Here is a 20,494-nt window from a genome sequence, read left to right as displayed (position 1 = left end):
TAAATTTAACTGAAAGTTTAAAGAGTTAGGAAGTTAACATTATTCTATTTATTCCCGTTTACTTTGGAAAAGGGACAAAAATGTGTCTATGAGTAAATATTTAGCAGAACGCAAACAGTTCGACTGTTGCCTCCATGCCAGCCAGGACACTGCGTAGGACCAGTCACCTAAAGACCATCAGTAATCAAACAACACTTTATTCGGATGAAACTTCACACTCGATACAAAACACCTCACACATACAACATTAAAATGTTGCTTCAAAGCCAGCATACTGATGATGATGATCACTTTGTTCTGGCTGCCCGTGCGTGACGCATTAATAACAGATAACTGGCTGACAAACATTCCTGTTCACCTACAGAGTGTCGTATTTTTCATTTGGTCTTGACTCATCTTTGCAGCTACTTTGTGAAGCCTTATTTTCCGCTATGTCAGAAAACACATCCAGAGGGACAGACATATGTATATATAAACCTTTAACTAGCAGTGCAGGGCCTCAGCGGTGAAGATAAGTTGGTCGGTTTGTTTCATCAAAGGTAAAATTCACTATAAAACAATAATAAGTTATTTTTTTTTGTTATTTGTCTCCTCACTTTGTTCATTTTTTAAAACGCTATGTGACTTACATCAGTCAAAAGAAATGCTTTGTTGTTCAGAAATATCAATATCTAATAATCACGCACAGTATATACATAAACAATGGAAACATTAAGCTCTATTAAAATAATGCCAGTGTAAACAAGCTTCAGTATCACACAATATTGCACATACATTCATAAATATACACTTCAACTTTGTGCCGTTTCGTTCGTCCGTGTGGCTGCATCTAGTGTGTATGTGAACTGTGTACAGAGCAGTTTGAATAAAACAGTGATTCAGTTCAAATAACAAATCAATAACTGGTTAGGGGATGACGTAAGTGGCGCCTAATAAACACGTACGTATGCACAGCACCTGCACACACACACACATGTACACACACGCGCTCGCAGACACACTCCGACAGAAGCATTTGCGCATCCATCTCAAGTCTCTTTGTGCCTCATTTACAACTGACGCACGCACAAAAAGCAACACATTTAAAGCATCGTCTTCACAACAAAGTCCGCTCTGTCCTCAGTTCACATTGCGACGGATAAACAACGGACATGTGTGTGTGATTGCGCCTGTTAAGTGTGCTGGTCCTGGTCCCACTCAGTCTGGTTTGAATCCCGTCCTTTCGTCCCAGTTTGTGCGGCGCTGCAGTCTTCAGTCTGTTCTTTTCAGGCCAGTTTCTTTAACAGACCTCCAGCCAAAGAATGTAGGTTCCAACTAATGCAGATCTCAGACCTGATTTAAATTACTCAGAAGGTGCACATCCCTCCCAAACCAAAGTCTCGCCGTCGCGCGTCGTCTTAGGCGTCCCCGGCGTGTTCGGACGTGAGCTGCTCCTGGTCGGAGATGTCGTCGTCAGCCGGTGGCCGGGCCCGGTCGAAGAAACCGCACTGAGGGGATCGCAACGAGACACTGGTGTTAGCGGACGATCAAACCAACACAAGGAAAGCAGAGGATTAGAAATGCGTGAGCGTACCTTCCACATGGCTAACGTCAGCATGGCGAGCACCAGCAGCCCCAGCAGTATAGCCAGGATGATGACCCAGAGTGGGACGGCAAATGACACATCAGGAGTCCCCCACAACACCAGAGTGCCCATCTGCGGATAAAAGACATTGGTGAATTTAAGTTTTTAGTTCTTGGAACCAGACACAAACTTTCATTCCTCTGAACTTACAGAGGTCCTGTGTTGAGGCAGGGCGGGGGGTTGGACGCGATAAGGCATGGATGTGACCATGAAGGACACGGTAGAGTTGAGAAGGTAGGGGTCGTTACGCCGCTTTAAGACAAAACACACTTATTAGACGCAGTATCAGGTTAAAAAAACAACTTACTTCTAAAAGAAAGTAAATCAAAAGTGAATAATGACCAAACAAAGAGGGGAAAGTAAAGTCACTGACCTGCAGGAAAGTATGCGCCCATAGTCTCGATCGGACCTTGACCACGGCGCTCTGGCCGCGGTCCAGCCTCCCAACCACGCACGTGATCCGCAGGCAGGAGATGTTGGTGCAGTTCTGCACGAGTAGTGGGCGGATTAGATAAGACGGACGCCCGTGAGTCACTAATGAACACTTAGCTCGGCCCGTCTGCTTAACGTGTAAGAGTGTGTACATGCAAACGTGGCTCACCAGGATTTTGCTGCTGTAGCTCTGCGCGTTGCCGACAGATCGTTTGTGACGGCGAGGAGAAGGAGGAGCGCTGGTGTTCTTCAAGAAGCCTAATAACTCCGGCGTGTCCTGGAGACTCGAGACCTGAGAGGAGAAAGTACAAGAGGGGATCATAGAACAGGAAATGATGAATCTCTGCCTAAAAGACTGATTAGTAGCGATGTAACGACGGCCTGGAAGAGTCTTCGGTTTTACTTGAATCAGAACTGAACTTTCTGGCCTTTGACAGACTGAACTGATTCTCAGATATCGTTTTATTGAGGGCAGGTGACGCAGCCAGAGAAGGAGGACGTGGTGGACGCAAACGCTGAGAATCCTTGTAATCTAAGATGTTTTAAGAGCTGTAATAAAATAAACCAAAAAGCTCCAGCTGGGGAAACAAGCGTTTAAGAAATCTGATAAAAAAAAAAAATAAAAAAAAAACTGTTGCAGAAAAAAATAAATAAAGAAAGAAAAGAATCTGAAGAGATTTAATTTCTTAGTCATACAATCGAGCTGACGGGAACAAAAGGCAGATGGATAACCAGCGAGGGCAAACATCCTGAACGTCCTCAAGTCTCGGCTCTCAGATAACAGAGAGATTCGGGCTAGTTCTCCACTGGGAGTTGGGCTCCAGTCATAGGCCAGTGAGAACAGCTTGACTGAATATTTTAATTTAAATACACACACACACAAAAAAAGAGAAAACAACGCTAGGAGGCTGGGCAGGACGTGAGTTGCCGATTCGTAGCAAAAGCAGTTGTCTCCTTTTCTTCCTCATTGCCGCTCATCACGCTAATTCCAGCAATCACTTAATTTAGCAGTTTGACTAACTGATTAATTAACTGCCTGAGCAATTTTTGAGACAGCGGTTAAATAAAAGGAATCTGGAGAAAATTACATAAAACTGTTTGCACATCTTGAAGAAAAAAAAAACTCCTCACTGTCAGGGAAAGCAGCGGTGATCAATCCAGTCTCCTCTGGCTTCCAGAGATGATTACAGCTCCACATTTTTCTACGTGTTTTCTCTTTAAATTACTCTACAGATGATATCATAAATATCGGAAACTATTCCAACTCCCATTTCAACCCAATAAGCCCGATACTACATCCTCCACGGTTTGGGCCGACCGGCCAAGAGTGTGGGTACAATTAGTTTTAAATAAGCGGGTATAAATAATGGCGAAAGTGATGGATGAATAAGCTGCTAGCAATGTTATAAATAAAAGACAGAAACTGCAGCAGGTCTGGGAGTTTGACGGCATGCCAACCGTTTGGAGAAAGTCGTTTACAAATAACAAGTTGACATATTTATTTCCACTATACGGGGAGTGGAGTGTCCACGTTTGGGGTCTTGAGGCTGAGTGTGTACGTGTTCGAGTATCTCTACCTGAAGGCCGTGCGGGTTAAGGCTGGTGTTTGTCCGGCAGCTAATTGGTCCGTCAGTTTGAATCTCCATGGCGTACAGCAGGTTCTCGTCACGGAAACGAGAAGGCCAGCCGACCTCCAGCTCGGCCTCCCGAATACTGCTGGGACCAAAGTTGTGGAGCTGGAGGAGGAGGAGGAGGAAGAGGAAGGGAGAGAGGGAGCAGAGAGTTGTCAGTATTTTAGTCTTATTAGCGGGTCTCATGTGGCCGAGGCTGTAATCAGGTTATCATAACTGTGGGATGATGACATGGGCCACCTGTGTTTTCATGAAGATAACACTAATACAGCGTTCATCACCGCGGATTGAGCAAAACCTGCAGCGCCACGGGTTTCGTCAGTCCACGTCAAAATCAGGACGACTGAATTATGAGCTGAAATGAACCATCAATTCAACAAATCCACTTTTCTTCTTCTTCTTCTTCTTCTTCTTCTTCTTCTTCTTCTTCTTCTTCTTACCCTGACCTGTATTTTCTCTCTCTTTCTTCCTCTCACACATACTCTCACACACACACACACATCATGCGTGGTCATTAACGCTGAAGCAAGTCATCCAAACAGGACATGATCCTGGTGCTGCGGGGCAGGAATTCTGCAAGAGCAAAAAAAAGAAAAAAGAGAGGGAAAAAAAAGAAAAACTCTGTCGTCTCTAACTAGAAGCAGCTGCCCGTTGGGAAAAGCACCGCAAATGAAAATCATTATCAGCTGCAGGACAGGCCAGACACTGCTGCACTCCGGTTCAATGAAGCTGTCGTCCATTTAAAGCTAAAAGAAATCATATGTACCGCGCACGGACCCGCGCGCGAACTCACCCCTATTGTAAACTGTCGCCAGCCAGTCTGCCATCCTCCCTCCTTCCATACAGTCTGTGCCTTTGTTTGACCTTGTTTTTCCTCTCTGTGATTATTACATATTACACTGCGTCCCTATTTGTGAAACGCCGATAGAACCTTCCTCCTCACCTTGCTCCCAGTGCCCCTCTCTGTTTTCCTTCCTTCTTGGTCTTTCCTTCCTTCGCACCAGTAATTAGTCTTGAGCTGGAGACCTTTGATCAGGGACGGCTCAACTCTTTATAGAGCTACTGGTTTTACTGTGGTGTGTTGCTGTTTACTTCACCCTGCAGAGCCCCCCCGAACCTCGCTTAGGCCTAATTTACAACTCTCAACACCTATTATTTTTCAGCTCTTTTCATCTTAAGACCTGTTTTCTGACCAAAGAAAACCATAAAGGCAAACAGCCGAGCAGCTAGAGTCACCTTTGTGCTTCAGCCTTACAGCGGAGTAGGCTGTCCAGCTACGTTTCAGCGTAAGGATGGACATTTACCTCATAGATGTGTGTTACTTGTGGTCCAACGTCGTCCTCTTTGACGGGCTTCTCTTTGGGTTCCCAGTGTGGGAATGGCAGCACCACCTGAGAGGGATGAGACACCCTGGAGAGAGGGAGGGAGATGGATGAGCTTAGGTGATGCTCTTACATATGAATAGACTTGGATGTTTTGTAAATCAACTTGACCTAATAAGCACTACATGTGTAACAGTGAGTTTCCTTTTTAGCAGCAGCTCTGTTTGGACGTCCCATGTAGGCTTTGCTGCCTATGTAACAAATGTACATCTAGTGTCCCTATTATTTTGCTTCTTCGGGATTTCAGTAACTCGGACTCACATAAGCTTCAGTTAGTGTAGTTTAGGTCAACACCATGTCCTGTTTTTCTTTTTTTCTGAGTTGTTCCTAAACCGTTTTTGTGTGTGTGTGTGTGTCTGCGTCTGACTACATCCTTCTGGGTACGGCTGCTGCCATCAAGGAGTGTCATTGCTATGGGGTGGGGGTGCCTGGTCTGGTCTCGGTTGTTGGTACATGTCTAAATAACATCCACATGAATGCAATGTTCAAAAGTTTCCCGACAGAACACTGAACTGTAACGAGACGCTCAATGTTATTCACTTCACTGATCGGTGTATAATACGCTTGTATGACTGCTGTGGATTACATGCTGTGGAAACCAGTACTCAGTCTTTAGTTTTACAGTAATGCTACTTTTACTGAAGCGAATGTCAAACGTCAAAACGGTCAGACAACGGAGTAAGAGATGTGCTGAGAGGTGTTTCTAACAGAATATTATTAACTCTATAAAGCAGTAGTACATTTCTCTACTGCAAAAACGCTGATTTTCTACTGAAGATTCTGTAAATAACAGCATCAGCGGAAATGACCCCGCTATGGAAAATGTCCTGATCTCATAGTGAAGTGTAGTGTGACCAGCCGAGGGTGACCTAACTGGGCAGAAATGTTTACATGGCCGACTGGAGGCGTAATGTTTGTAAGCCGAATGGACATGTAATTGAGATAGTTGAACAAAGAGCCGCGCCCCGAGCCCAAATAAACTATGTCAACTTTGGTGAATTTTCAGATTCGAGGTGGACACGGTTTCATCCGCTCTAAGCAAACACCGCCTCCATGTAGCGTGACAACCATGATTCAAAAGGTAAAGTGCGAGATTTCAGATGTCCGATGGACGCAGCTGGAGCGGGACAGTCACACAGTACAAACACTAAAACATGTCCTCCTGTGTTTGTGTGTTCAACTGACCACACCCAAACAATGCCATGTCAGGCTCCAGGCTTTGAAGAGCGCTGCATATGGGCATCCATGAACATGTCGGGGGCTCGCAAATATCCCTGCATGTGCACATGATTAAATATTCTGCTTCTTTTTCCTTCTTCGTTTTTTTTCTTTCATTTGTATATAAACAGGGTGCACGAGTTGAAACGTTTCAAGAGAAACCGTAATATCCTGCACACGGCAAAACATTTAGACTGAAATCAGATCGATGTATCTTTGGAGATGCAGACACGGCAGAACAGAGTTCGTCGCTGTTTCCGAGAGGAGAGGAGGTGACCTGGAAAGATGCTCGACTCACCCGCGTAAATCGAGCTGGGCCTTGGCCGCGATGGACAGATTCAAACTGACCAGGTTGCTGTTGGGGTTGTCTTTGTTGGAGCTGCAGAGAGATTTAAACAAAACACAAACTGTGATCTACATGCTGAGAAAACACGTGAAAGAAACCTGAACTAACTAACTAACAACTAACTAGTTGTTTTCAGTTGACTCCGAGCAGAGCTCCCCAAGCAGGGGGCGGGAGTCGGGGGCTTTGAGCATCTGTGTGTAGTGATGTGACACACTGAAATGAATGCAATGAAGCAAACAGTGGGCATTTTGTGTAGAGCTTGTTTCCTGTCTGCAGCTCCTCCGGGCCTGCGCGTCTCTTTTCTGTCTCTGTGGCCGGTTCCATTAAACCACAGACAGTGACGGGATCGGAACAGACGTAGAACGCACTTACATGGCTCAGAAAAAGACAAACAGCTCTTTGTGTGTGTGTGGGAAAAAGAGAGATTGGCTGCAGGGTATGCGTGAGTGTAAGTGGGTGTGTCACCTGTGGATCTGTAGCTCAAAGCTGATCTTTGGTCCAGCATCTTCCAGCCTTTGGACGGAAAACCTCAAACCGACAGACAGCTGAGCGGGAGTGTGGAGAAAATGCAAAAAGAGACAGAGAATTATTTGGCCTATTGTGAGAATGGGGAAAAAAAAAAAAAAAAAAAAGAAGATGACAGAGAGGACACATGGTCAGATTTAGGATGCATCTGTACATCAGAAACACACACGGCGTCATAAAGCGTCCACTAATAGCCAGTAAAGCCCTTGTTAACCAAACCCTTCGCAGCTATTTCATTGACTATTAGGAATGTGTGTGTCGATAGCGGCGAGAATGTTAAAGCTGACAAAATCCAGACAACAGACGCACACTTAAAAGCTACAGTTAAGTTTCTTGTTTCTCCTCAGTTTAAATCCCCCATCCTCCGAGCTAACCCGAAACACATGGAGGGTTTAGTTCATCATAGGCCGCATGACAGTGTGCGCGCCTCGAAACCGCATGACAGTGTGTGCGCACATGTGTCCATGTGCGTATGAGCTCTCCTGAACAGCAGGTCAAACACAGACCGGGAAATGACAGCATGCAGTAACACTTCAAGAGGCAGGCCTGTGGGTGGGTGGGTGGGTGTTGAGGGCGGCGGGCAGGACTACAAAGCCAGGCCATCTTTATGGGACACATTAGAGAGACTGGAAGACAAGTGCCAGGCCGGGGAGATCTAAAGAGACAGGCACCAAATGAGTGTGACTCGTTCAGAGAGAAGTTGTCGCTGAAGTCGAGAGGGGGGAGGAGGAGGAGGAGGAGTAAGAGGCTGACGGAGGAGAAGTCTGAGACAACGCAACTAGCATTTTAAAATGTCTCTATAGGATGTTTTTGACGCCGAGGGCCTCCAAACTGATGGAGAGTTTAAGTAGGGACCCCGTACCTACTCTATATGTTCTATATTAAACTAGTGCTATTTATAAATATAAATTATTATAATCATTTTGCATTTAATATTCTCCCTTATCCCTTTACTAAAATATATTAGATTCATGTTAATGTGTATTTAAAGACATTTAAATTTGTGGGGGGAAAATTAAAAAAAAAATATATAAAAATGTCTAATCAACCAAAATCATGATACTCCTTCATAGAGATCTGTCTCTGTGTGTGGATTTCTGTTGTTCACAGCACTGAGTGCACATTTTCTCATAGAGGAGAAACTGTCAAAACATCCAACTCTCTCAAAGCCCTTCCAGTGCCGTCGTGTTCCCCGCCGTCCGTCTGCGTCCTCAAACAATTTAGATTTGGCCACAATATGACCAAATCCAAATCCCGTGCTTCTGTGTTTGGCTGTCGCTCGCCTTGGCAGCCGTAGAGCTTCACCTCAGTGTGTTTAGCCATAATTTAGAGTCGCAATGATGCCTTGGAACAATAGTGAGAAGAGTTGTTTACACTGAAGCAGCCGCTTGGGAAGTTATTTTCTGTCAGGCGTGGAATGAATAAAACTTCAACTGACCGCTTCTTAAAGACGAATCTACAAACTTTGACGGAGCCAGCAGCAGGGCTCAGAGTTTCTGACATGTTGGACTCAGAAGGCTTAAATAATGTAGGAGCTGATGCACAATGCTCCAATATGAGCGAGAACATTTTACCATTTATGATCTATATATAATAATATTGGTGAAATGAGACATATGTTGTTCATGTTGAAGCCGATTGAATCATACATTACGTAACATACACTCAGACTTCACACAAATATGTTTCCTGCACTAACCTATATACAGTTGATGTGCCCAATCTCTCTACCCCAGCTTGTCCTCAACCCTCTTTTTTCTTTGCATCCTCTTCCCTCTTTCACTACATAAACCAGAGAAGGAGTTGAAGTCACTAACTTTGACCGCTCTCATCTCTTCATCCCTCTTTTCTTGGTTTTTGCAAATAAACTTCTTTTTTTTTTGTTGCATCAATTAAATTGTGGTCCTAGTGAGCGTTAAATCATTTTGGGGTCTCGAGTCTGTGTGCATTCTTTCATTATGCTTTCCAGTCGCCTTGGACCTGATATGCATGTGATGTGTCTATAAAAATATTAATCTAGTCCAGGGTCCTTCAGCGTTTTTCAGACCAAGGACCCCCAAACTGATTAAGTAGAGATTAAGTAGGGAGCCCCTACCTGCTAAATTAAACTTTGCCTAGTGCCATTTATAAATATACATTGTTGTTATCATTTCATATTAAATATTAAGCTATTCAAATAATTCAAAGGTTCAAATATCCTCTTTTTTTTTTTTTTTTTTTTTTTTACTTGAAACAACAGTAGGGTGGCTGGGCAACTGTCGTAAACATAAACATACCTGACATAAACATACCAAACTGGTGTGTGCATATATATATATATATATATAATTGACATTTGTAGAAAACAAAACAAAGCGATCCATTTTGGCCACATGGGCCAAATTGTTAGCTTCCACTGTTCCACATGGGCCAAATTGTTAGCTTCTCTTCTGCTAATATTGCAGCGTGCATCTCGGATTTCACATGTATGAATAGACTCTCAGCCTCTCTGAGTCAGCGTGTAATATACGGCCTTGTGATTGGCTCAGCAGTGATAGGGCGGGGCCTACTGCGTACAGAAGGGTTAGATTGACAGGTCTTGGCTAGTGTGGCGCTCTGTGTGAAACGGTGAGCTGTTGAGACAGCTTCTGTATCGGGCAAAATTAAAAAAAATGTATATATATGAAAAATGTCTAATCAACCAATGTTGCAACCCCCCTGCAGTACCTCTGCGGACCCCCTAGGGGTCGTGGACCCCCGTTTAAGCCTTATGATCTAGTCAGTTATATTTTGCTTGGAATCAGTAATTTCAGCACAATAATAAAACATAACCATATCTTCACAATGGGACGCGTGTGATTGATTGATTAATTGATTTAACGTTAAGGCTAAAAGAGAAAGAAACGCGCCTCCTACCCTGATCACTTAGTCCAGTGAGAACCTACAGCTGTGTCATGTGGCACAAGGAATGAACCCCAGGGATGAAACTATTTAATTGCGCGATATAACCACAATCCGTATGGGGTACGTGGAGGTATGTTCTGCATAAGCTCATGGATTCCTGAGCATCCAACAGGGCAAGGGGAGAGTTAAATATGGGAAACATCTGGACAGCTGGGGAGCCCACAGACACACACAAACACACACACGCACATGCCTCGTCCCTTTCACACTCCTTATTATACTCTCCTCCCCCAACAGTGTAACATGACCACATAAATGATTTATCAGATTGCTCTGTCACCTCGGGAGCGCAAACGCACCCCTCTGCCGACCTTGACACCTTTCGCAAAAAAAAAAAAAGTTAATTCACACATGCTTTCTGACACTTGCATGTTCACAAGGACGGTAGAATTTCATGTAGGAAGGGACCAATCTTTACTTTACAAAGCCTCGGCTTCCTGCTTGTGTCAGCCGTGCGAGAGCTAAATGGATTATTATAACACACGCATGCAATGAATTAAGCGTGAAGCACAGCCCTGGGAGTCAGAGAGTGTGGAATGAGGGTCAAGGTGGCGATCAGTAATCATTGGGAACCATCAATCCATGCGAATTAGCCCTGAGGAGTAACAGTCGTGTCTACGCGCCGCGTATGTTTCAAAGGGATGTTTGACTGAGAAGTGTGCAATTGCTCTTTTCGGGGGTGACGACTCACCTCTGTCTCGGCCACCATCGGGTTCCCGAGGTCACACACCACCATCCTGGACTCGTTGATCATCTTGTATTCACAGTTCAACTGAGAGAGAGACTGAAAGGGGGAAGAAAAGATGAAATACAGAAAGAGGGGGGAAAAAAAAGAGACAAAGGGGGGGATAGTGAAAGAATGAATGTAACAAATAGGAGATGAGTGGTGATAGAAGGGAGCAAGGGAGGAAAGTGTTACACCATCAAAGGGGGAAGGGAGGAAAAGAGTGAGAGGGGAGGGTGATGAATGCTCTGACAGAAACAATGTCATCAATCAAACAGCCCCATTACACACTCATTAGAGCACGCACACGCACACACAGACAGACACACACACACACAAGTTGACCCTATCCATTTCCGTGGTCACTAATGCAGCTTGTAAATCATAATTGGGGCTTTTGGGCCTTTGCCAGCAAAGCATGCCCTCACTTTAATCATGCCGAACAAACACACGCCACAAAGACACGACAGGATGTGATGTCGCGCTGACGCTGCCGCCTCAAATAGCTCACTTCCTTGTTTCCTTCCTTGGCTTCCATCACGATAAGATAACCGCCTCATTTTTCTCGGGCTATTTTCAGCATCCAACCAAGATAACTGACTTCAGATGAATCTGCACGCAAGGGCGTGTGTGTGTCAAGTGTGTCAAGTGTGCGCGCGCTCACCTCCACCCGGCGCTCCACCCCGATGTAGTCGGCCTCCGGGGGGATCAGCGTGTAGAGCTCGGTCTCGTAGGCTCCCTCCCCCCGGTTCAAAGCAGTGATGGTCAGCATGACCTGGTTGTCGTCGCCGATCAGCAGCTCTGAGCGGTCCCTGCGCGGTTTATTTCAAAAGATGACAACAGCGGACAATCCATGAGCAATCCACTTAGCTTGGAGGAATGCAACAGGCCGACCCCAGCGGCCACCCCGGCAGTTTGTGTGTGTGTGTGTTGGTAGAAGGTGACAGGATGTTTGTATATAATGCCGCCGCGGCGATACTGCGCAGCTGGAAACACTACAGAGTGTATGCTAATTCACTTACACAAATGCACACAAACACAATCACGCACGCAGGCAGGCCTCATGGTAAATGGGAGTATAATGCGAGTGACTTCGGCGTAAACTTCTCTCATTGTGTGAGGAATAACAGACACGCTTCCTTCGACTTAGACGTGTGTGCGTGAGCCTCTCGTGGGCTCGGCCGTGTGAAATGTTGTGTTTACAGGTCGAGGTCAGAGGGCGCGGCCGGTCTTACATGCTTGCGGAGAGCTGGAGGTCGGGGATGCAAATGTTGTCGTCACCACAGTCCAGGAGAATGTAGGCCTGAGAGGAAGACACAGGGGGGGCACAGGTTTGTCATGAGGAAATGTTTAAGGCTCGCAAGACGTCACCGTGAAAAACAGCGATGCAGGTGTTGTATATGTACAGACACATACAAGGTAAAGTTACACTGTCCGTGTCTCGGAGCTCTTTTGTTGGAGTCAGCTTAATTGTCCTCCCTCTCTGCGGCCGCCATAATGATCCTCATCTGTGTTTTAACTGAGACATGCAACCTCCAGCACTCACAGAGTTCAGCTGGAATGTTAACGACAGCGGGGCTAATTAAGAAAATACTTTTTAATTAAAAACCATACATAATTTAGTCTTCTTTCTTTTATGACTTCTCGTGATTTATAACTTTGAACTCAATTCAGAACTGGAATCAGGAACAAGACAAGGTTTGCTGCACATTAAAGCTCTGGAAAAACTCTCTGAGTATTTATTTGAACACATTCTGCAAGTGGACGAGTAATCACAAGCGTGCATATTTTTCATCAGGCTTGCTTGTTTGACAAATAAATACCGAGCCTGAAGTTGGTCCAGAGCTGGGTTTTGGTGTGCAGCAGAGCGTTCACTTTTATATTATTTACATATACTGTGAAATGGACACTTGATTTAATTATGGATTTTAACTGTTTGAGCAGCAAAGGTTAGCAGAGCGGTCTAATACCGGGAAAAGGCAAAGTTGAGCTTGATATTGATGAGGGTCTGGCGAGCTAGACTACTTTTTCTTTTCTTTTCTTTTTTTTTTGAATAAGTAAGCATTCAAAGAATGAGAGAATGAAATATAACATCAAGTCGCTCTAAGGTTTCAGACTTGGCAGTATATGTGTATTTGTTCAGCATAGTCAGGTTCGGTCAGTTTTATTTTTATGGCCCAATGGCTTAACCACAAATTTGGCAGGACGTGCATTACAGTCTGTTAAACAGGTAAAGAAGAACTTCTTGGAGGAGGGAGCCCACTTTGAAACGCGACATATGTAAACGTACCATTTGATGTGTGTACATCAATCAGCCACAACATTATGACCAACGACAGGTGCTGTCAGGACACTGGCCATCTTGCGACAACTCAGTGATGTCCTGGGAAACTTTTGGACCTGGCATTAGTGCGGATCTTACTTAGACATGTACCACCCACCTAGACCAACCCAGACACCCCCACCCCATAGCAATGACACTTCTTGATGGCAGCAGCCATCTCCAGCAGAATGCAGTCTGACACAGACACACAGAAACAGTTTAGGAACAACTAAAAACTAAAAAAATCCAAAATCCCTAGAAACAGAAGGGAGACCTACACATAATGTTGTGGCTGATTGGTGTATTTAGCACAGCATACTGTTTGTACCCACATGCTCTTGGAGGAAGGTGCTGCTGTAGTGGTTGAGGACAGGTGGGAGGCTTTGTTCACGAGTAGCTGGAGCCAAGCTGTAGTTCAGAGCCAGCGCGATGGGAGTCAGTTTGTCCCTGAACTCATCGTCCTCCTGGGAAGATTTAACAGACGGAGAGAGAGAGAAAAAAAATGCCATCAGTCAACTTTGCTCGTGTTTAAACTGTAAGCTAAACGGCTTAATGAAGCCGATTCCTCTACAAGAATCACCTTCAGATAAATCATGTAGTTCAGGCATCTGCGCAGCCGGCCGTGGCCCAGCCTGAGGAGCCCCGTGTGTTGAGGCTGCTGGGTGTCCAAGAAGAGAACTCTCTTAACTCCACCTCTGGTGCCTTTCAACCAATCCAGGTGCAGTTCGGCTCTAAGGTCTGGACAAAAGATAATAAAGTGGACACTGAGATGGATGGAGAAAGGAACCTAATCATTAAATCCTCAAGGTCCTGTCTGGTGTGTACGAGACTTTTCATTAGTTATGTAGGAAGGAGCCATTTGTGGGCGTTTTACTCTTCGGAGAATCATTAAGCAGTGGAAAAACCGTACACCTCCACCAGCTATGTCTTAGGTTTCCTCTGTTCTTGTGTCCACCCTCCCTACTGCCTTTGTTCTGTATTCTAATTGGTGCAGCAGAGCAGCAGTTTTTTGGCAGGAAACTCTAATGAGAAATACGACAGAAGTGACTCTGAGGAATCTCCCGCCCTCTTCGCTTTCCACCGGACTGTGCACAGCTGCTTACCTACAGAGCTGGGGATCCCCACACCGCTCACTTCTGCACACACCTCCACTTTTAGGCTGGAAGAAAAGAATATCAGCAATTAGGAGTGACTAGCGATGGGGTGAAGGTGGGATCACACATGTTGCGTACGGTTGACACACTTTAGCACAACTTTCTTTCGACTTTTTGCAGCCTCGTATAAAGAGGCATTTGTGGTGTCTGGTAAGCTGATGCAGGCTGCACCTATTTGTATAAATAACGAGCCTTGCGGCGAGCGCACACCAAAAGTCAGGTGTTTCTCACCACAGATGTTTTGGCCACACTTTTCCTTGACATTTGTATGAATGAACTGTACAACAACTTACGTGGATAAACCGCCCGTAAACAAGGCATTTCTTCCTTCCTGCACTCCAGGGGGGGCGGTGGGGATTACCGCAGAGGCCCCACCATTAGACACACAGACATGGGAGACTGGGAAGCAGTCCCGCATTTCCTCGATTATGTGTATTACCCTATATGTCAGTTTGTTTTTGTGTGTGTGTTATCACCTCCTTAATCACGAACAGGAAAGCGACTCTCACACAGGGAGGCCTGCACTTATAATATCCCCTAATCTGGGGGAAGCTAAGGGACGCGCCGCTCCCACTTCAGCACTGGAGACTCAGCAATATGAGGCATGAAGTAAATGACTTCATGTGATTACTGTTTATTTGGTTGCAGTTCACAAAGTATAACGACCCGAACGCAGACGCTGCGAATGCTAGTGCTAATAATTAGCCCCAGCCCCCCGACCCACCCACCATCAGATGACACAATCGCGATGAGCTAGTTCTCCTTCGTTCGGAATGTGTGCGGCGCAGATGTGAGTTTATGTACGTGATAAAGTACAGGTTTCTATTTTAAAAAATCCCCCTCATCACTTTGACCTCCCCAGATGGTTTCCTGCTTGTTTAATATGTGTTGCATGTATGTACAGTAAGTGTGCGTTTCGTGCTTTTTGAAGGGTGCGAGGCTCTAATAAGCACTGTGTGTCAGACATAAGTGCATGCAGCAGAGAGCTGACCCCCCAGTTATCCAGCAAAAGCTCTTGGTTAGTCATTACTGTATGTTATTCTCCTCAAAATGCATCTGCGCTCCACCACCCCGCAAGCTGCCTGACAGGCCTCCCTCATCAGCCTCGACCCGCACAACCAGCGAGGTCGCTTAAGTTGTAAAAGAAATCGTCTACTGCTACATCAGAAGTGCCTGTCAGATGTTCAGATAGCTTTGTAAGCCCCTCCACCCCCTTTCCCCCCACCTCCATCGACTGACGCCTTTATGACTTCAAAACCGGGGGTTGGTGTGTTTGAACGGCTTCTTCCCCTCTTTTTATAACTTTGGCCGTGACTGTGGCCGTTTGGCACGATTATAAACGCTCCTGACTTCCGTGGTGGCTGGACAGCAAAACCAGCTTCCTTTCACTGTTCCATCTCAGCGTGCGCTCGTGCATGCCATGCGCCGCATTCAAATCCCAGAGCTGAGGTTCGAATTTTCTGACAAAATAAACCCACTAATCTTCAGGAAAGGTTGTTTAAACCCGAAATAAGCTATTCCAGCTCCTTAAGCTGACTTGTCAAACACGTAGTCAGACGGTTGCCTCCTTGTAAAGCCCACAGATTGGAGTTGTATTTCTGTCGTGAAGCCCAATATTCGCTCTCCTTCCGGCTCCTTTCAACCCGCTCTGCCAACCCATAATCCCCTCATCACAACGAGGAACCACTTTCTGTGCGGGAGCAAAAACATTCACAAGTCAAAAGTCACAAGTTTGGACACACCTTCTCATTGAATTGAATGGCAAGGTGTGTCCAAACTTTTGACACGTAGTGTATGTATGATAAGAATTCTGAAGGCGTTTCTGTGAAAAAGCCGGCTGAGGTTATGAGAGATTACGATTCCTAACTAGACATGAAAAAAAAAATGTTTGTACCATTTTCATCAGACAGACGAATAAACATTAACATAGATTTTTGCTTCCAAATGTCAAATATATTAGGAAATATTTCATATTTATGTGGGTGCTTTTTCTTTTGATCTTTTTTTTTTTTTTTTATCGGAGGGTTTGAAGAAGCTTTGAGGATGCTGGAAACACATCCAGAACAACAGCCAGTGTTGTTAGACCACCTCCAGGGTCAAAGACCGCGGGGTAATTATTTATCAGGAAGTCAGATGCCTAACTATGTGACTCAGACACTGGGGCTGTCCGTAATTATGCACCTCTCTTAGTGCCGGGAAACAACAGAAATCGTTCAGTCTTTGAAGGATAAGAGCTCCAGACACATTTCAGTTTTCTGCTGCCGTTTCCCTCGCTGCATGTGTCTGCTGCGTGCATCCTCTTTGGCTTCATACCTCAGACCAAACTTTTTACGGCGGTTTATTTAAATAGGTTGAGTGCGGTCTCGACAAAATTCCACAGTCAATCCCTCCCAAACCCCGGTCCCTTCTCCTCTCCTCTCCCTGCCAAGACTCACACACCACCACGCAGACGCCACGATGGCAACCGGCCGAGTGCACTTCTGTCATCCAAACAGTCGTACAACAGCTTTAACCCCAGTAAGTTTGGACCAACAGTGGACTGTGGCGAAGCAGCGGGAGCCTTTGCTCTGGTTCCCCTCAACTAAACTCACCCCCAGTCCGTTCAAAGCCAGCCTGCTACCCTCAGGAATAATAATATAATCAAAATAGCATTATGCAGTTTCAAATTAATTGCAGAGTTCCATAAATCTGAATCTCCAGGTCATACCAGCATGCTTTCTGGTGTGCTGCTACATTAATACACCGGAGACACAGAAAAACAGACTTTGGCTTGATATCTAGAGCACAGGGGTGAAATATTTGTCACATCTGTCAGCGTGATTTGTGAAAGCGTATACTTTTTACTGCATACCGTTTTATGATACGGCATAAGCAGCGCAATTTCTGGTACAGATCTGGGGTTCAGCGCTGCAGAGGGCCTCATTAGTCCCGTGTTTGTTTAAGAGTTTAAACCGTTTAGCTTTAATTCACCTGCACGCACGCAAACACGAGGTCCACGTTTCTAACTACCAATTGATTATGACTTAACATGAGTATTAACACTGGAAAAGTGACTAAATTAAATAAACATTCAAAGCTGCCATTCTCAGCTTTATCTTTGAGTGTGAGGTTGATGGACGCCATTGTCCGGGACCGTGGTGTGAAACGGAAGTGGCACAACTACAAACAGCTGGAAAAAATTTGCGGAGGAAGAGCTTGACACAACGTACAAAAGAAAAAAAAAATTAAATAAAATCAGTTTGCCCTTGTTTAATTGCTAGCCGGGTTCCAAAGTCAGCATTCGGTTTTCTTTCTAACGTAGACTCGTTTGTTGATAATCGCCATTAATCTCTAATCTTTTTATGATTATTATTATGTTTATTCAACCTTGTGGAGAAGCTGGTGGAGATTAAAATCTCTTTTTGGAGTTTCCAAAACTCAAATCTAGATGTATATTTTCGAACTCATCCAAATCGGGGTAGGAAGTGTGTGCCATGAACAAATTTTGATTTCAAAACATACGGCGTACCCCAATCAGGCATAACATTATGACCGCCATCCTAATATTGTGTAAGTCTCTGTTGTGCTGCCAAAACTGTCCTGTTCAGTCTTGTTCCAATGCATCCCACAGACACTTGATCAGTTCTGGATCTAGTGAATCTGGAGGCCTGGTCAACATCTTGAGCTGTTTTCATGGTTTTTGACTTGTTCCTAAACTGTTTTTGAGTGTGTGTTTGTGTCAGGCTGCATCCTGCTGGGGATGGCTGCTGTCATCAAGTGTCATTGCTATGGGGTGGGGGTGTCCCGTCTGGTCTAGGTGGGTCTAGGTGGCTCATTCATGTCTAAGTAACATCTACATGAATGCCAGGTCTGAAAGTTTAACATCAGAACATTGTATTGTCACAAGATGCTCAATGTCATTTATTTCACCCATCAGTGGTTTTAATGTTGTGGCTGATTGGTGTGTTCACACAGATAAAGAGGAACCATCCCATTGGGAAATGAACGCGTCTTTCAATCATTCAGGAGTTCTGGTTCATACAGAACAGAGAGAATATTAATGTTACATGGCAATAAACTGGGATAAGCGATGCTGTTTTTACCAGGTGACCATGATGTCTGTCTGAGGCAGGTGACACTGTCGGTCATCGGGATTCAGGATTCTGGGAGTCAGGACCATTGAGGCCTCCACAGACACTACAGCTCGAGACCTGTTCAAACACACACAGATGAAACACAAATGAACGGCTCAGCAGCTTTGGAGAATAAAGAAAAAAAAATACTTAACATGAGACGGGATGCTTTGCACGTTCTTACCTGTACGCAGACACCTCGCCTGAGCCGAACGCCCCCACAATCAGATCTGGAGAGAAAGAGAGAGAGAGAGAGAAGACAGAGAGAGAGGAGACGGGAAATAGAGAGCTTCAAAGAATGCCACAGATGGGACTGATTTCAAGGTCTCCAGCAATCTTCATCAAACAGACTTCTCACATTTAATACACACACAAACACACACACACAGTCTGTGATATAGCACTGACATGAAGATGTCACCATCCTTCCTTTAGTCTTCACACATGACCCTTTTAAGACTAAATTCATAAACAGACCACGCTGATGCCGACGTGTGACCGTGTGTGTGAGTTTGCTGGGAGACAGGGACCCTACGCCGCATTCCAGCACCATTAGGAGGTTCACATCGCTGCAATCACATTACGCTAAACAACATTTCCCAACAGCCAGCGTAGGAACGGCTCTTAATTGTAAGCAGCACCAGATTTCATCTATATGAGATTTTTTTTATTTTTTATTTGTTTGCATGGGATTTGTGATGAACACACACTTTTAATGGGGCTCGCAAGGTTTAAAATAGAGCTGGTATTTAATGGATGCGGTCAGGGGACACATACCGATGGAAGCCACATTCACACACACAGACACACACACACACACATTTACGCTCATAAGCACACATACTAGCGCTGATTAAAACAATGTGAAACTGAAGAGAGGCACTTAATGGATGCAAGCCACTACTGCCAGATGCCAGGAGCAGTGTGATCCGGAGAACAACAGAACAACCCAGTGCTACAGAGTAAGAAACAACTGAGCGCTATTAGTTAAATCTCTTATGATGGTGACAAAAACATAAAATACTCAGTACTCATTAGTCAACTGATCATTTATAGGATTAAAATCCGCTTTGATTGTTGTATGCTGCCAACATGGATGTGAGCAAGTGAAAGCCTCCCCTTGCAGACTTTGCTTGTCATTTGCTGTGTCTTTCCTCTCCTGTGCATTTAAAAACAAAGGGACTAATTGAATCTGAGAGAGCCACATCTGTTTCTGCCTCTGGCTGCAGTCGCCGAGTCCCCCCTGAAACCACAACATTAAACATTTAGGCCCCGTCCCCCTTTCCCCAGGGGGTGCGCTGGGTCACTTTGAGAGTGTGTGTTTCCTCTGGGCGTGTGTGCACATGTGATGACTGCATCAAAAACCTGCGATGAGAAGATCTGGACTGTGTGCAGTCGGAGAGGTACGTAAAAAAAAAGACAGAGTGGAAAAGAAACCAGAAGGAGATGTGGGTGGGGGGAGGCTGATAGAAAGGGCAGAGGATCACGCACTTGGCCTTTAAACCACAATCTGTGAAATCAATCAGAAGCTAGGTGTGTTTTAGCAGAGGGAGACTGAGAGGGACCACCTCTTTGTCCAAATTCTTCTCCGTCCCACTGTTGGAGTTATGTAACCTGGAAACTGTAACTCCACTCCTGCTATGAGTATGTGTGTTCGATAGAGGGGCTGTCTGCGCTCGTTATCCCTACGCTCGAGTTCGCTCAAAAATGTTGCGCGACATGAGGCTGATTTGAGGATAGGGCGCCTTTGGGGTTAAGTGTCAGACAGAGCGCTCACGTGGCCGCATTAAGGACTAAATCAAATAACAGCCCACTTTCCTTTCCACGTCAATCCCATTTCCTCACACACACGCGAAAGCTCGCCCCACCGCCACTTGTATGAGGTTGCCGCGTGTGTGTGTGCGCGTACGGAGACGCGCTGAACCACCAGCATTCACGCACTCCACTCTCTGATGGCATTTCTGGATGCAGGTAGGGTCTCAGTAACTGAGCTGCCTTTTTTTTTTTGATGCGGACCGTGCTGGGCTGTGAAAACACAACCTCTCAATCCAGAGTTTAGACAGACTGTCAAGCTGTCACT

General features: G+C 45.2%; 1 protein-coding gene across 1 annotated transcript in view; it reads right to left on the bottom strand.

The window, feature by feature from the left end:
* Positions 1–179: 179 nt before the first annotated feature.
* The window catches only part of itga8 (integrin, alpha 8), a 39,432-nt gene continuing 19,117 nt past the window's right edge, over positions 180–20,494 (bottom strand). Inside the window, exons 14-30 of the mRNA XM_047598055.1 lie at positions 18,599–18,644; positions 18,385–18,492; positions 14,252–14,307; positions 13,729–13,886; positions 13,481–13,612; positions 12,061–12,128; positions 11,490–11,637; positions 10,793–10,885; positions 7,099–7,178; positions 6,586–6,666; positions 4,992–5,097; positions 3,634–3,792; positions 2,226–2,348; positions 1,998–2,111; positions 1,775–1,876; positions 1,574–1,696; positions 180–1,487 (exon numbers count right to left, since the gene is read on the bottom strand). Of these exons, the coding sequence (XP_047454011.1) occupies positions 1,398–1,487; positions 1,574–1,696; positions 1,775–1,876; positions 1,998–2,111; positions 2,226–2,348; positions 3,634–3,792; positions 4,992–5,097; positions 6,586–6,666; positions 7,099–7,178; positions 10,793–10,885; positions 11,490–11,637; positions 12,061–12,128; positions 13,481–13,612; positions 13,729–13,886; positions 14,252–14,307; positions 18,385–18,492; positions 18,599–18,644 (1,787 nt within the window). The 3' untranslated portion in view covers positions 180–1,397. The remainder of the gene's footprint in view (positions 1,488–1,573; positions 1,697–1,774; positions 1,877–1,997; positions 2,112–2,225; positions 2,349–3,633; positions 3,793–4,991; positions 5,098–6,585; positions 6,667–7,098; positions 7,179–10,792; positions 10,886–11,489; positions 11,638–12,060; positions 12,129–13,480; positions 13,613–13,728; positions 13,887–14,251; positions 14,308–18,384; positions 18,493–18,598; positions 18,645–20,494) is intronic.

This window comes from Mugil cephalus, chromosome 11, assembly GCF_022458985.1.
Source record: "Mugil cephalus isolate CIBA_MC_2020 chromosome 11, CIBA_Mcephalus_1.1, whole genome shotgun sequence".
NCBI classification, from domain to species: Eukaryota; Metazoa; Chordata; class Actinopteri; order Mugiliformes; family Mugilidae; genus Mugil; species Mugil cephalus.
This window is presented reverse-complemented; position numbering and strand designations above follow the sequence as displayed.